The sequence below is a fragment of the Aotus nancymaae genome, unplaced genomic scaffold, assembly GCF_030222135.1.
Source record: "Aotus nancymaae isolate 86718 unplaced genomic scaffold, 86718_ANA_hifiasm-v0.15.2.pri h1tg000032l_0, whole genome shotgun sequence".
Taxonomy (NCBI): Eukaryota; Metazoa; Chordata; class Mammalia; order Primates; family Aotidae; genus Aotus; species Aotus nancymaae.
In genome coordinates, this window is record NW_026988445.1 from 1018255 (window position 1) to 1031293 (window position 13039).

The following is a 13039-nucleotide window of genomic DNA, read 5'->3' on the forward strand; positions in this document are numbered from 1 at the left end:
GCCTCCCGAGTAGCCGAGATTACAGGCACATGCCACCACACCTGGCTAATTTTTGCATTTTTTAGTAGATATGGGGTTTTACCATGTTGGCCAGGCTGATCTCGAACTCCTGATCTCAGGTGATCCACCCGCCTAGGCCTCCCAAAGTGCTGGGATTACAGGCATGAGGCACCATGCCCAGTCCCTTCCATGCAGTCTTCTCTAAGGAGCAGGCAGAATCACATTAGTTCCTGTCCTGTTCCCTCTCCCACAAATAGATGGGACCCACCCAAGAAGCTGAAGTCAGGCTGGGACTTCATTCATTCACTCAATAAATCTTTATTACATGGTCAAGGCTAGGGTGGTGAGCAAAACAGACTGGTCTTCTGTCCTCAGGGAGCTTCATTCTAGTAGAACAGGGGTCCCCAAACTCAGGCCACAGACCAATACGGGTTCATGGCCTGTTAGGAACTGGGCCACACAGTAGGAGGTGAGCAGTGAACAAGCATTACTGCCTGAGCTCCACCTCCTGTCAGATCAGCTGTAGTATTATATTCTCACAGGAGTGCAAACCCTATTGTGAACTGTGCATACAAGGGATCTAGGCTGTGCACTCCTTATGAAAATCTAACTATGCCTGATAATCTGAGGCGGAACAGTTTCAGACTGAAACCATCCCCCAACCTCCATTTGTGGAAAAATTTCCTTCCACAAACCAGTCCCTGGTGTCAAAAAGGTTGGGGACTGCTGTAGTAGAACAGACAGATACTAGTCACTACAAACAAATGCACCACTCCAACAGCAACAGCTGGAAAGGAGAGGCACATGGACTACGAGACAGTGCTGGAAGGGGGGAGGTAGTCTGGCCAGAAGGTTAGAGAAGGCTCTGTAGAAAAAAATGAGAGAACTGAAAGCTGAAGAATGATTAGGCATTAACTATGTGAAGAAGGAAAGTGAATTCCAAGCAGAGAAATAAACAACAAAAACGCCCTATGGTTAAAGGGAATGAAGCCTAAATTTAAAAAGATCAGCATGGCTGAGGGCCAGAGAAAAAGGGGATGGATACAAAATAGACTTTAATAGTAATAAAGACTAAAAGAAACAAAGAAGGACATTACATAATGGTAAAAAGATCAATGCAACAATAGGAGTTAATGATTATAAATATATATGCACCCAATACAGGAGCACCCAGATACATGTTCTCAATGACTTATAAAGAGACCTGGACTCCCGCACAATAATAGCGGAAGATTTTGACACCACATTGTTAATATTCGAAGGATCAACGACATAGAAAATTAATAGGGATATCTATGATTTAAACTTAGACCCGGAATAAGCAAACTTAGTGAATATTTATAGAATTCTCCACCCCAGGTCCACAGAACATACATTTTTCTCAGTATCATATTATACCTATTTTGAAAGTGACTACATAATTGGAAGTAAATCACTCTTCAGCATTTGCATAGCATTTCACAGACTTAAATGAAATATTGGTTGGCTGTTTGTTTGTTATTTTCTTCCCTTATTCCTTCCTGTCTTCGTTGCTAAGCACAATTATCAGCATAAAAGAGGTTTTTAATACCTATTTTTAGATTGCATTCCAGCCCGGGCAATAGAGCAAGAATCCTGTTCTCTCTCCCCCTTTTTCTTTCTCTTTCTTTCTTTCTCTCACAAAGAAAGAAAGAAAGAGAAAGAAAAAGGGGATGGATGAGGGGAAGGAAGGAAGGGAGAGTGACTCTGAAGTTCAGCTGAGTAAGTGGCAATTCCACTCCTGGAAACAGGAAATACTGGAAGAGGACCAAGCTGGGACTGAGAAGATCATGAGGTCAATTTTGGACAGGTGGAGTTGAGGGAACCTATGGGAAATCCAAGCAGAACTATCACCTGGGCAGCTGGAAATACAGGATATGTAAGTTTGGAGTTTGTAGGTAACCTCTGGGCTAGAGATGTAAACATGGGGGACACATGTGAGCACGTGTGGCTGAAGCAGGGGAGCAGGCCTGAGGGGAGCTGCCTATGAGAGTAAGAGAAAGGGGCCTGCAACCAACACTGAATGCCTAAGAGCTGGTGAGAGTAACCGTAACGGAGCCTGGAAGGAGTGGCCTGAGAAATGCTCCATCACAGAAGCTAAGGGGGCAGCGTGTATCCGGGAGGAAGAAGTAGTCAGCAGTATCAAACATTGCTGTAAGGCTCCATAAGATGCCAAGTGACTGACAGGACCCTGCTTACCCAACTTAGCAGCATCACTGGATAGACCTGGTATCTGAAAGGTGGGGCCTATTAGAGTTTCTTTGACTTGGATATTAGAGGCTCACCTGTTAGCAGCTTCAAGGGAAAGAGGAACAGAAGAACCAAGATCCAAGCATTTGCCATTGTATGCCATGACCTGGCCTCAGGAACTGGCTCAAATTGGAGTTAAGAACAGATACCAGCCTAGACACAGCCTCTGTTCCAAAGCTGGTTAAATATGTATAGCTTTAAAACTAGGGCAATTCTTGAGATCTGACACCAGGGTGCAGGGCAGGGGGCTCCTCCTCTTCCACAGTTGGCAAGGCGCCTGGACTGGGGCGTCCAACTGCAGCAACAGCAGAGCGAAGCACCAAACCCACTCACCTGGTAAGACATCTGGACCTTGGACTTTGACTGTCTCCTCGTACTGCTCGTCTGCCAGCTCTGAGTTCTCAACCACCTGGTCCAACTCCTCACTCAGCTAAAGGAAGAAGCAAAGATAGTAAAACTGAGTCAACTATGTCAGCCTTGCTTTTCTAGACTAGAATAAGAAAGCAGAAGCTGCTTCTCACTTAATTGTTACCAAAAACCACATGATGTAGAGTGCATTACAGCAATTTTACAGATGAGGACACTAAAGCTCAGAAAGCTCAAGAAACTTTCTGCCCGCTGTGTTTCTAGGACTACTGTAGCAAGTACCACAAACTGAACAGCTTAAAGTAACAGAAATGTCTTCTCTCACAGTTCTGGAGGCTAGAAGTCTAAGTCAAGGTGTTGGCAGGGTTGGTTCCTTCTGCGAGTGGTGAGGGAATCTGTTCCATGCCTCTCTCCTGGCTTCTGGTGACAGCCAGCAATCTTGGCATTCATTGGCTTGTAGAGGCATCCAATTTCTGCTCTCTGCTGCCATCTTCATAAGGTGTTCTCTCTGTGTGTCTTCACATGGTCATCGTCTTTAAGGACACCAGCCATGTTGGATTAGGGGCCCACCCTACTCCTGTATGTCCTCATCTTAACTAATTACACCTGCAATGACCCCATTTCCAAACAAGGTCACAATCTGAGGTACCTGGGATTGGGACTTCAACATGGCTTTTTTTTGTTTTGTTTTGTTTTTTTGAGACGGAGTTTCACTCTTGTTACCCAGGCTGGAGTGCAATGGCGTGATCTCAGCTCACTGCAACCTCCGCCTCCTGGGTTCAGGCAATTCTCCTGCCTCAGCCTCCTGAGTAGCTGGGATTACAGGCGTGCGCCACCATGCCCAGCTAATTTTTTTGTATTAGTAGAGACGGGGTTTCACCGTGTTGACCAGGATGGTCTCGATCTCTTGACCTCGTGATCCACCCGCCTCGGCCTCCCAAAGTGCTGGAATTACAGGCTTGAGCCACCGCGCCCGGCTCAACATGTCTTTTTTAAGGAAACACAACTCAACGACCACAAAGCCAGGGAAAGATACAGCCAGGAGTCAAATCCAAGTTGGTCTAGTTCCAAAGCCTATGGTCTTAACCACTTCCCAAAGGAAGAGGAAATGTGGCTTAGAGTCTGCTGAAAGAGAATAGGGAACAGTGAAGGTGGTGTCAGAGCTCTCTCTGGCACTCTGGCTGAAGTCCACCAACTTGGGCTGCAAATAGCAGAACAAAGCAGGAGAGGCAGGCAGTCCATCACAGGGCTAGGTGCTAATTATAATCAGCAACCTGGTAGCCGGCAACCTCAACCTCACTTCATTAGTGGTCTCACCTGTCAAATGGGGAAATTATACCACTGAGAAGCATAGAAGGATGGAAAGGATACCATGATAATCAACAAGTCTCTGCAAGATGAAGGAGGAAGGCAAGAGAGGTTAAGACTAGAGCTTAGAAGGGACGTCATCCCTGAATTGGAAGGGAGAGGGGACAGCTTTCTCAAGCATTTTTTCAGGCTCACAGCATCAGTGTTTAAGGTTTCAAGACATTTTCATTAAAAACTCACCTCCAAGAGAGGAGTGAAAAACAGCTCTTATGCATCTGTTTTTCTATCTCCCTCCCCACGACTCCACTCCAGCCCATTATAATCAGGCAAAACCTCCAGTTTAAAGCCCTCCAAGCATAAAAGAAAAGGCTGAGTGTGGGGCTTGGCGTGGTGGCTCATGCCTGTAATTTGAGCACTTTGGGAGGCTGAGGTGGGCGAATCTCTTGAGATCAGGAGTTCGAGACAAGTCTGGTCAACATGGTGAAATTCCATCTCTACTAAAAAATACGAAAATTAGCTGGACATGGTAGTATACACCTGTAGTGCCAGCTACCTGGGAGGCTGAGGCAGGAGAATCTCTTGAACCTCAGAGGCAGAGGTTGCAGTGAGACAGTATCGCACCATTGCACTCCAGCCTGGGCGACAAAAATGAAACCCCATCTCAAAAAAAAAAAAAAAAAAACGGAAAGCAACCAGTGGGAAAGGGGTAGGGAGGCTGGCGAAGGCACCAAGAGATATAAGCCAGTAGTGGGAGCACAGATAAAGAAGTCCCCAGAGGTTTCACTGGCCAAAGGGAGAGAAGGATGTCAGTTCTAGGAAGTCTCAAAGTTCCCTAATCCAAGCCTCACCCAGCTTCAGGTGCTAACACTCTCCCAGGGAGTTAGTTCCCTGATTACCCACAGCCATAAGCAGCCTACCTCCTTGCCTGCCCCTGGCCAAATTCTCAGTATATCCCACTCTCCCTAAGGCAAAATCCCCTCCTCAGTAAATAAACCTACTCACAGCTAGGTACACTCACAGAATGGTTCAGGCAAGAAAGATGCTGGACATTATCTGGGTGGCCCCTTTCTTTGAAGAAGGAAGAGACAGGTGGTATGGAACAGGCCTCGAAGAAGGCAAGGGGAAGGGACCCTTCCAGTGCTTTCCACCATGGAGATGCCTCCGAAGAGAAACTAAGTCCACCCTGGGCCTCGGCCCTGCAAGCGGGATAAGTGCCTACATTTTAATAAATATTTTATGAGCCCTGCTAGGTGAGGAGATACGGCTGGCTACGTGTGGATGGTGAGGCTCATGTTCCTGCTTAGCTAGGACCCCAAAGCACCCTAGACGCAGGAGCTGCCCACACGCTGTTAACAAGAGCTATCATTCACTGTGGGGTCACTATCTGCCAGGCACTGAGCCAAGCACTTTCCACACCAACTTATCTAATCCCCAACCAACCCTAGGAGATAGAGACTTTTATTAATCTTCATCTTCCAGACAAAGAAACTGAGGCTCGGAAACTTATGTGACTTGATAAAAGTCACACAAATGGCGAGAGACAAAACCAAGACGGGGATGTGGGCTTTCTGACTTGAAATCCCTAGTATTTGTCCACTGTGCCTATCAACCAAAAAACTTTCAGACACATCTCATTCCCCAGGATTCCCCCACTGTTTAGGGTGCAGGATCTAGGGGCCATGGAATCCACAACATTGGTTAAAATCCCTCAGACTCCTTTCGGACAAGGAAAACAGATGGAATAAAGAGGATGGGAGGAGAAATACAGAAATCTGTCCAAGGCCAGATTCCAGCCAAGATCCTACACTAAAAAATGGCAGGCCTTAGGCAAATCTTATCTGCCTTCAACTTGGCTTCCCCCTCCACTGTAGAGCTAAGTCACCTGCTTTATGTAGTCCACAAAGCCCTTCTGTGAATCACAATCTTTTTACAAAGGGAGATATGTACAGCAGTAACTATTGACTAAGGCAGAAGGCAGCAAGTTCATATGAGAAGGACAAACAGAACGCCAGACCAGTGTGGAAAGTCAACCCCCAAGGAGCACATGGAACTTGAAGTAGCCTTTGACTTATGGGGGCGTTTTACCCAGTGAAGTTTGGCAGTGGGTTGGTGAAAAAAATGGTGTGAGCACATGCACAGAAGCAGGAGCACATTTTAAAACTGAGTTTCCACCGTGGCCAGAGCCTAGATGGGTGAGGAGGTGGCAAAGGTAATGAGAGACATGGCCGCTAACGCTGCACGGGGCTTTGGGAGCTTGCTGAGAAGTCTGGACTGTTCTAGGGAGACCAAGGGCAACGTCAGGTCTGAGAAAAAAGGAATGCTCCGAGGTCAAGGCAGGGCCTCCAGCCAAATCTGGAGAGCATAAGAGATTGAAGGGAACGATGGTAACACAGTATCACACTCAGAGGTTACAGCAAACACAGGGACACAAACTGGAGGAGGACCAGTGCCTGCCCTTGGCCAGTGTGGGGGCACGGTGGAGGGGCACAGAAGAGGACGGTTGCCAAAGATGACCAAGGTCTGGGGCCCGAGAAGAGGAGGAGGAGGAGGAGAGCAGTTTCACTAATTACAGCTGGAGAAGTCAGGAGGCAGGGCTGGCCTGAAGGAAGCGCTGGACGGAAAGCCTGCAGCGCAGGACAGAGAAAAGACAAAGAACTGGAAAAGTGGTAAAGTCGTGGGAGGAGGTGAGACTGGAGGGAGAGACGGAGAGGAACGAGCACCAGCAAAGTCCATGAAGGCACTTTTTCACAGTTAGGCGGTCACCAAAAAAACAGGTAATCAATCCTGTCACCAGCCGCGGAGACCGCGAGGTCTTGGGCTTGGAGGGGGAGGATGCCCACGACGCCAACCGCGCATCTGCTCTCGCCGGGAGGAGGGCGCGGGCGCTCCACTTGTTGCGAAGAACGCCGGGTTCCTCGGGGCCACCAGCCTGCCGCTCTGGCCGGGAGCGCGGAAAGCTGGACCTGAGGTAGCTTTAATCATTCACCTGCTGTTTACGGGTCGCGGCGCCAGGGACCCTACTCCGGCCCTCGGCCAAACGACCCGCAGCATCCGGAGGAGGCTGGGCGCCCGCTTCGCCACCTCGCTTCCTTCCTGTCCCTGGGCCGCTCCTCTGCACCCCCGGAACCCTCTACAGACGCACCCGCCGGTCCCTCCGAAGAGCCCTCGGCCGCGCAGCCCCGACGCCCCCGCCCCGCATCCGCCCAGACCCCCGGGACCCTGCTCCTCCGCCTCACAGGAAACTTCCCTTCCGTCTCTCACAACCTCCTACCTCCTGGTAGGATGTGGAGCGCTCCTGCCGGATCATGGCACTGACCAGAGCTTCGGCACACCTGGGACCGCCACTGCCCGCGGCGCAGGGAGGCAGCACTGCGGCCGCTGCACCTGGACCTGCGGGCTCCGCGAGGCGAAACCGGTCCAGAAGGGCGTCCCGGAGACCAGGCGTGGCGGTACTCGGCGCATGCGCCTGGCCGCTGCCGCCCAGGAGCCGCGAAAGGGTTGCTGGGAAATGTAGTTCTGAGTGGAAGCGTCCCTTACACCCCTAGGGGCGGCAAAGCTTGCCTGTGACCCTGGGCCAGCTAAACTGGTCCTTAGACGTTTGCCTCTGCGTCTCTCACTTCCTCTCTTTGTTGGAGGGGGAGGGACGGAGAAGAGGAGTAGAAAGTGGAACAAAGTCAGATGAGAGGTGAGTAGAAGCCCCTAAACTATAATTGCAAGAGGAAGCTTGGCCTGGCAGTTTAGAACCGTAATAAATGTCTGGAGAGCACTTTGTATGTTACAAAGCACTCTCACTCACATTATGCCCTTGATTCTGCAAGGAACCCTGTAGGAGGACATTTTTCTCCCTCTTTTACAAATGAAGAAACTGAGGTACTTTGTTTCAGAAAGGATGTGGGTGGAGAGGTAATCAAGTGAAGATTATTTCATCCAGGGGTAGACTACAGAGCCTATGTTCTCTCCATTATTCCAAGGGCAGGAGTACCTCTAGGTTCCTGTCCTGGCTCTGACCTTCACCATTAGGTCTTGCAATACTCTAAGCCCTCCTCTCCTTGCCTTAGAATGCAACTGCTAAACCCTGCCCTGCCTGACAAGGCCTATGTAAGCAAAAAGAAAAGATCGTGCAGAGAAAGCCCAAAGGCACTGTTCAGCCACAGAAGAAGCCTCAAGCCCTAAATGTGGCCTAAAATCTGGTGTTGGCACTGTGGCAGGGTGGACCTGAAGACCACATCTTCCTCTCCTCCCACTGCCTGAAACAGCTGTTGTGTGGGGGCCCTCAGCTGCTTGTGGTGAAGCAGATAGAGGCTGCTTGTTGTGCCTCCGTGAATGCTGCTCTGTGTCCCTTGCAGCTGCAGCTTGGTAACCCCTCCACTCAGGCCACTGGGAGCCTCTTCCCTCCTCAGTGATAAGCAGAGTAGCGCCAGCCATATCAAAGAACCCTGGACCTCCTGGAGCATTAGCAATGGGAGGTACCCATCACCTCTCCTGAACACTCACCCCTATCCCAGGCCTTCTGCTCTTACATCTGTTATATGGGACAATATACATAGTGCCTAACACATTGTAGGTACTCAACAAATGTTTGTTAAATTTATGAATGGAACACTGATTCCAGCCATTTCATTTAACAGTTGTTTACCAAAACAAATCAACAACAGCAGACCACTAATTAAATTCCTTATTGTGTTAATACAAGGGTACTTGATAGAACAAGTTCACGCGATCATAGAATATTAGAGCTAGAAGGAACCAGAGAATTCTATTCCAACCCTATCATTCTTCTCTAGTCTTTGTTGGTAAGACCAAACTGGAAAATTATGGGCTCCCACATTTGAAGGAGATACTGGCTAATAAAATATAAAACATAGCTTAACAAATATAATGTGCTGGGTACTGGGATACAGAAATGAATAAGGTACCCTTGGGTCCTGGCTTTTGTGGCTCTTTCATGCTAGTGTGGAGAGACAGAGCATAAACAGGTGATGGGTTGATAGATGCAGCAAACCACTGTGACACACCCTTACTTATGTAACAAACCTGCACATTTTCTGCACATGTATCTTGGAACTTAAAATAAAATTAAATTTAAAAAGAAAGAAAAGGGTGCAGTGGCTCACGCCTATAATCCCAACACTTTGGGAGGCGGAGACGAGTGAATCACGAGGTCAGGAGTTCGAGACCATCCTGATCAACATGGTGACACCCCCCCATCTCTACTAAAAATACAAAAAATGAGCTGGGTGTAGTGGCAGGTGCCTGTAATCCCAGTTACTTGAGAGGCAGAGGCAGGGGAATTGTTTGAACCTGGGAGGCAGAGGTTGCAGGCAATGGAGATTGTGCCACTGCACTCCAGCCCAGTGACAGAGTGAGACTCCATCTCAAAATAAAAATAAATAAATAAATAAAAGAATACTTTCCATTTTTCTTGCTCTAGGATAGGGAATTGGAGATTTGTTTTGAGCAGTTCCTTTTTATCTGCTCACCAATCAAATGACCTTTACTTCTTGGTTATGGATAGTAAGAGAGAGAGAGACTTACATCAAAATCATGTAAGTCTCACCCTCTGTCCGTCACTGTCCTGAGCCTGGACATTCCTTTCTGGTTCTGTGTCATTTCCCTTAGTGAGACATTTCTTTTGTCACGTCTCCTATTATGGTCTCTCTCATTTACCTTATTTGGGTAATATGAATAGCTGAATTAAAGTGACCACAGGGGCCGGGTGTAGTGGCTCACATCTGTAATCCTCGCACTTTGGGAGGCCAAGGCAGGAGGATTGTTTGAGCTCAGGAGTTCAAGACCAGCCTGGGCAACATAGCAAGACACTGTCTCTATTTTTACTTAAAAAAAAAAAAAAAATTGTGACCACATGCTCATTTTCCCTTGCTCATTTGGCTCTGAAATCTCTTTCATCCTTTTCGTGGAGCTCGGCCAGTGGCAGTACAACCTCATTCATGAAGATCTCTACTTTCCCCTTTACCTGCTCCCCTTATGGGTAACACAGCCTTAATCCTAAAAAGTTTACCTCTAGGGTACATATTAGAGTATTGGGACCAATTTAAATTAGGTGGGCTTAGGAAAAAGAAATTTATATTTTTATATAATATTGTTTGTCTCTAATGGGGCCAAATAATAATGTTATTATTCAAAATAATAATGTTATTTGGAAAGTCAAGAAAAATGGCCACCTAATAGAACTACAGCCTTTAATAGTATACTTCAATGTTCAAGCATTTTTATTGCTTAGTCAGGATAAAACTTATAACAAGCATGTGCATGTGCATATGTAATGAAAGCAAAAGAGGAAAAATACTTAGATATTCTAGATGATTTTTTAATGCAATGCTTTTCTTTTAATGCCTGAATGCCCTGCCTCTCTGTTGGGAAGAAATTTATTAACCCGGCTTCAAACTGTAGTCTCTTTCAGAGATCACAAGGTGGATGAGGAATTGCTTTAATTCTCTCCATGACAAAGGAGAAAAATTAATAGAGATTCAGCTAGCTTGCATGTTGTAGTAACCTCCCAAGTAGATCCTATGATTTGGGACATTTCAGTTCTGGGGAGGGCATTAAATATCCTCCAGTTTGTATTTAACTTAAATCTGGTGTCCCATATTCCCTAGAAAAGACAATATCCTCTGAGACCAGAGGCACAAAGAGGAATCCAGCCATTAATAACTAACTTTCTGCAATTTGGTTTGCTGAGACTCTGAGTCTCCCTGTAATACCCCAATCTTGCCAATTAAAAAGACAAATGGAGACTATAGATTTGTTCAAGACCTCCTGATTGTCAAGGAAGGTATTGTTCCCATACCTCCTATAATATACAATCCCTACAGGCTGTTAGCCCAGGTCCCTGGGGATGCTAACTGGTTTACAATTTTAGATCTTAAGGAAGCCTTTTTCTGTATTTTGGTGCACCCTGACTCACAATCCATCTTTGCTTTTGAATGGACTGACCCACATAGTCATTTAGTTTCTCAATTAACTTGGACAGTTCCTCCCCAGGGGTTTGAAGATAGCCCTCATTTATTTGAAAATGCATTGGCTAAAGAATTTAAAATGTTATGATTGGATGAGGGCACCATTATTCAGTACTTAATGATCTGCTTATTGCTAGCCCAACCAAAAGGGACTCAGACAATAACACCATTATGCTGTTAAATTTTCTGAGAACTAATGGGTATATAGAGTCTCGCTGCACAAGGCTTATATTTCTTTTTATTTGTTTGAGACAGGGTCTGGCTCTATTGCCCAGGCTGGAGTGCAGTGGCACAACCTCAGCTCACTGCAACCTCCACCACCTGGGCTCAAACAATCCTCCTACCTCAGTCTTCCAAGTAGCTGGGACCACAGGTGCATACCACTACACCCAGCTAATTTTAAAAAAAGTTGTTTTTTTTTTTTAGAAACATGATTTTGCCATATTGCCCAGACTGGTCTTGAACTCCTGAGCTCAAATGATCCTCCCACCTCAGTCTCCCAAAGTGTTGAGATTACAGGTGTGAACCATTACACCCAGCCAAGGCCCAGATTTCAACTCAAAAAATTAAGTATTTGGGATACATCTTAACTCCTGTCACCTGGGAAATAGCCCTGGTACAAAAAGAATCTATTTTGGGTGTTCCAGAACACCAAACTAGAAAACAATTACGGGTTTTCCTAGGGATGGCAGGATTCTGCCATTTATGGGTACCCAGATTTGGGCAGATGAGGCTCTACAAGGAGCAGACTCAGATCTTTCTGATTGGGATAACAATTATAAACGTGCTTTTAATACTAAGAGTACATCTCCAGCCTTAGGAATCCCCAGTCTTGATAAACCAGTCTTCCTTTATGTGGCTGAAAAACAACAAACAGCCCTGCACATTCCTGTCCAGAACTAGGAGATCAGAAAGGAAACTCCACAATAATATAACTGATGGCATACTTTTCTAAGCAATTACACCATGTGGCTTCAGGATGGCCCAGAAGTCCCAGAGCAGTTGCAGCAACTGCTTTTCTGGCAGATGAAGTTAACAAATTAACTTTATGACAACATCTGGAGGTTTTGACCCCACACCAAGTACAAGAGGTTGCAGAAGCTAAAGGATACCTATGAATAACCAAGAGATACTTATTAAAGTATCAGGCTTTATTGCTTAGACACTTCTGATATTACTCTTAAAGTACGCCAAACCTTAAACCCGGCTACCTATCTACCTGAGTCTGTGGACCCTCTAGGTCATTCTTGCATGCAAACTTATGAAGCAAATTTATTTATGGAGCAAATTTATTCCAGCCAGCCAGACTTAAAAGATGAGCCACTAGACAATCCTGAAATAGAATGGTTTACAAATGGTTTTATGTATCAGGGAAACTGGAGAGCCAGGTAGGCTGTTGTCAGCCAGCATGAGGTAATCGAAGCCCAGGCTCTACCAGCTTCTAGCTCAGCTCAGAAAGCAGTTAATGGGTGGGTGCAGTGGCTCACGCCTGTAATCCTAGCACTTTGGGAGACTGAGGCAAGTGGATGACCTGAAGTCAGGAGTTTGAGACCAGCCTGACCAACATGATGAAACCTCATCTCTACTACAAATACAAAAATTAGCTTGGCATGGTGGCAGGTGCCTATAATTCCAGCTACTTGGGAAGCTGAGGCAGGAGAATCGCTTGAACCTGGGAGACAGAGGTTACAGTGAGCCAAGATTGCACCATTGCACTCTAGCCTGGGGGACAGAGCGAGACTCCATCTCAAAAAATAAAAAGCAGTTAATGGCTCCTACCATAGTCCTTCAATTGGGAAATGATTTAAGAATGAACATTTATACTGACCCCAAGTATGCCTTTCTGGTCATCATGCTCATGTTATCATTTGGAAGGAACAGGTATTCCAAACTGCTAAGGGTTCCCCTGTGAAATACCACTTGGAAATCTAAAATCTACTAGATGCCATTCTGCTATCAAAGGAGGTTGCAGAGAGTCACTGTAGGGGGCATCAGAAAGGAGATGTCACTATAATAAAAGGGAATTCTTTTGCAGCTGCATTAAGGGAGCCAATCAACTTTGTGGGCATGTTGATATCCACTGCCCTGGTGATGATAACGCCAGAGTATATGAAAGAAGA

The 13039-nt window shown here is 46.5% G+C and overlaps 1 protein-coding gene across 5 annotated transcripts in view; it reads right to left on the reverse strand.

Moving 5' to 3' along the window:
• PACC1 (proton activated chloride channel 1) overlaps positions 1 to 7378 on the reverse strand; it is a 64113-nt gene extending 56735 nt beyond the window's left edge. For 2 of the 5 annotated variants that reach the window (XM_064383485.1, XM_012459610.2), the window contains exons 1-2: positions 7214 to 7378; positions 2602 to 2698 (exon numbers count right to left, since the gene is read on the reverse strand). In XM_064383485.1, the coding sequence (XP_064239555.1) occupies positions 2602 to 2698; positions 7214 to 7249 (133 nt within the window). In that variant the 5' untranslated portion in view covers positions 7250 to 7378. The remainder of the gene's footprint in view (positions 1 to 2601; positions 2699 to 7213) is intronic. The other 3 variants (XR_010345050.1, XM_012459612.2, XM_064383486.1) reach the window with 3 other exon arrangements.
• Positions 7379 to 13039: the final 5661 nt, after the last annotated feature.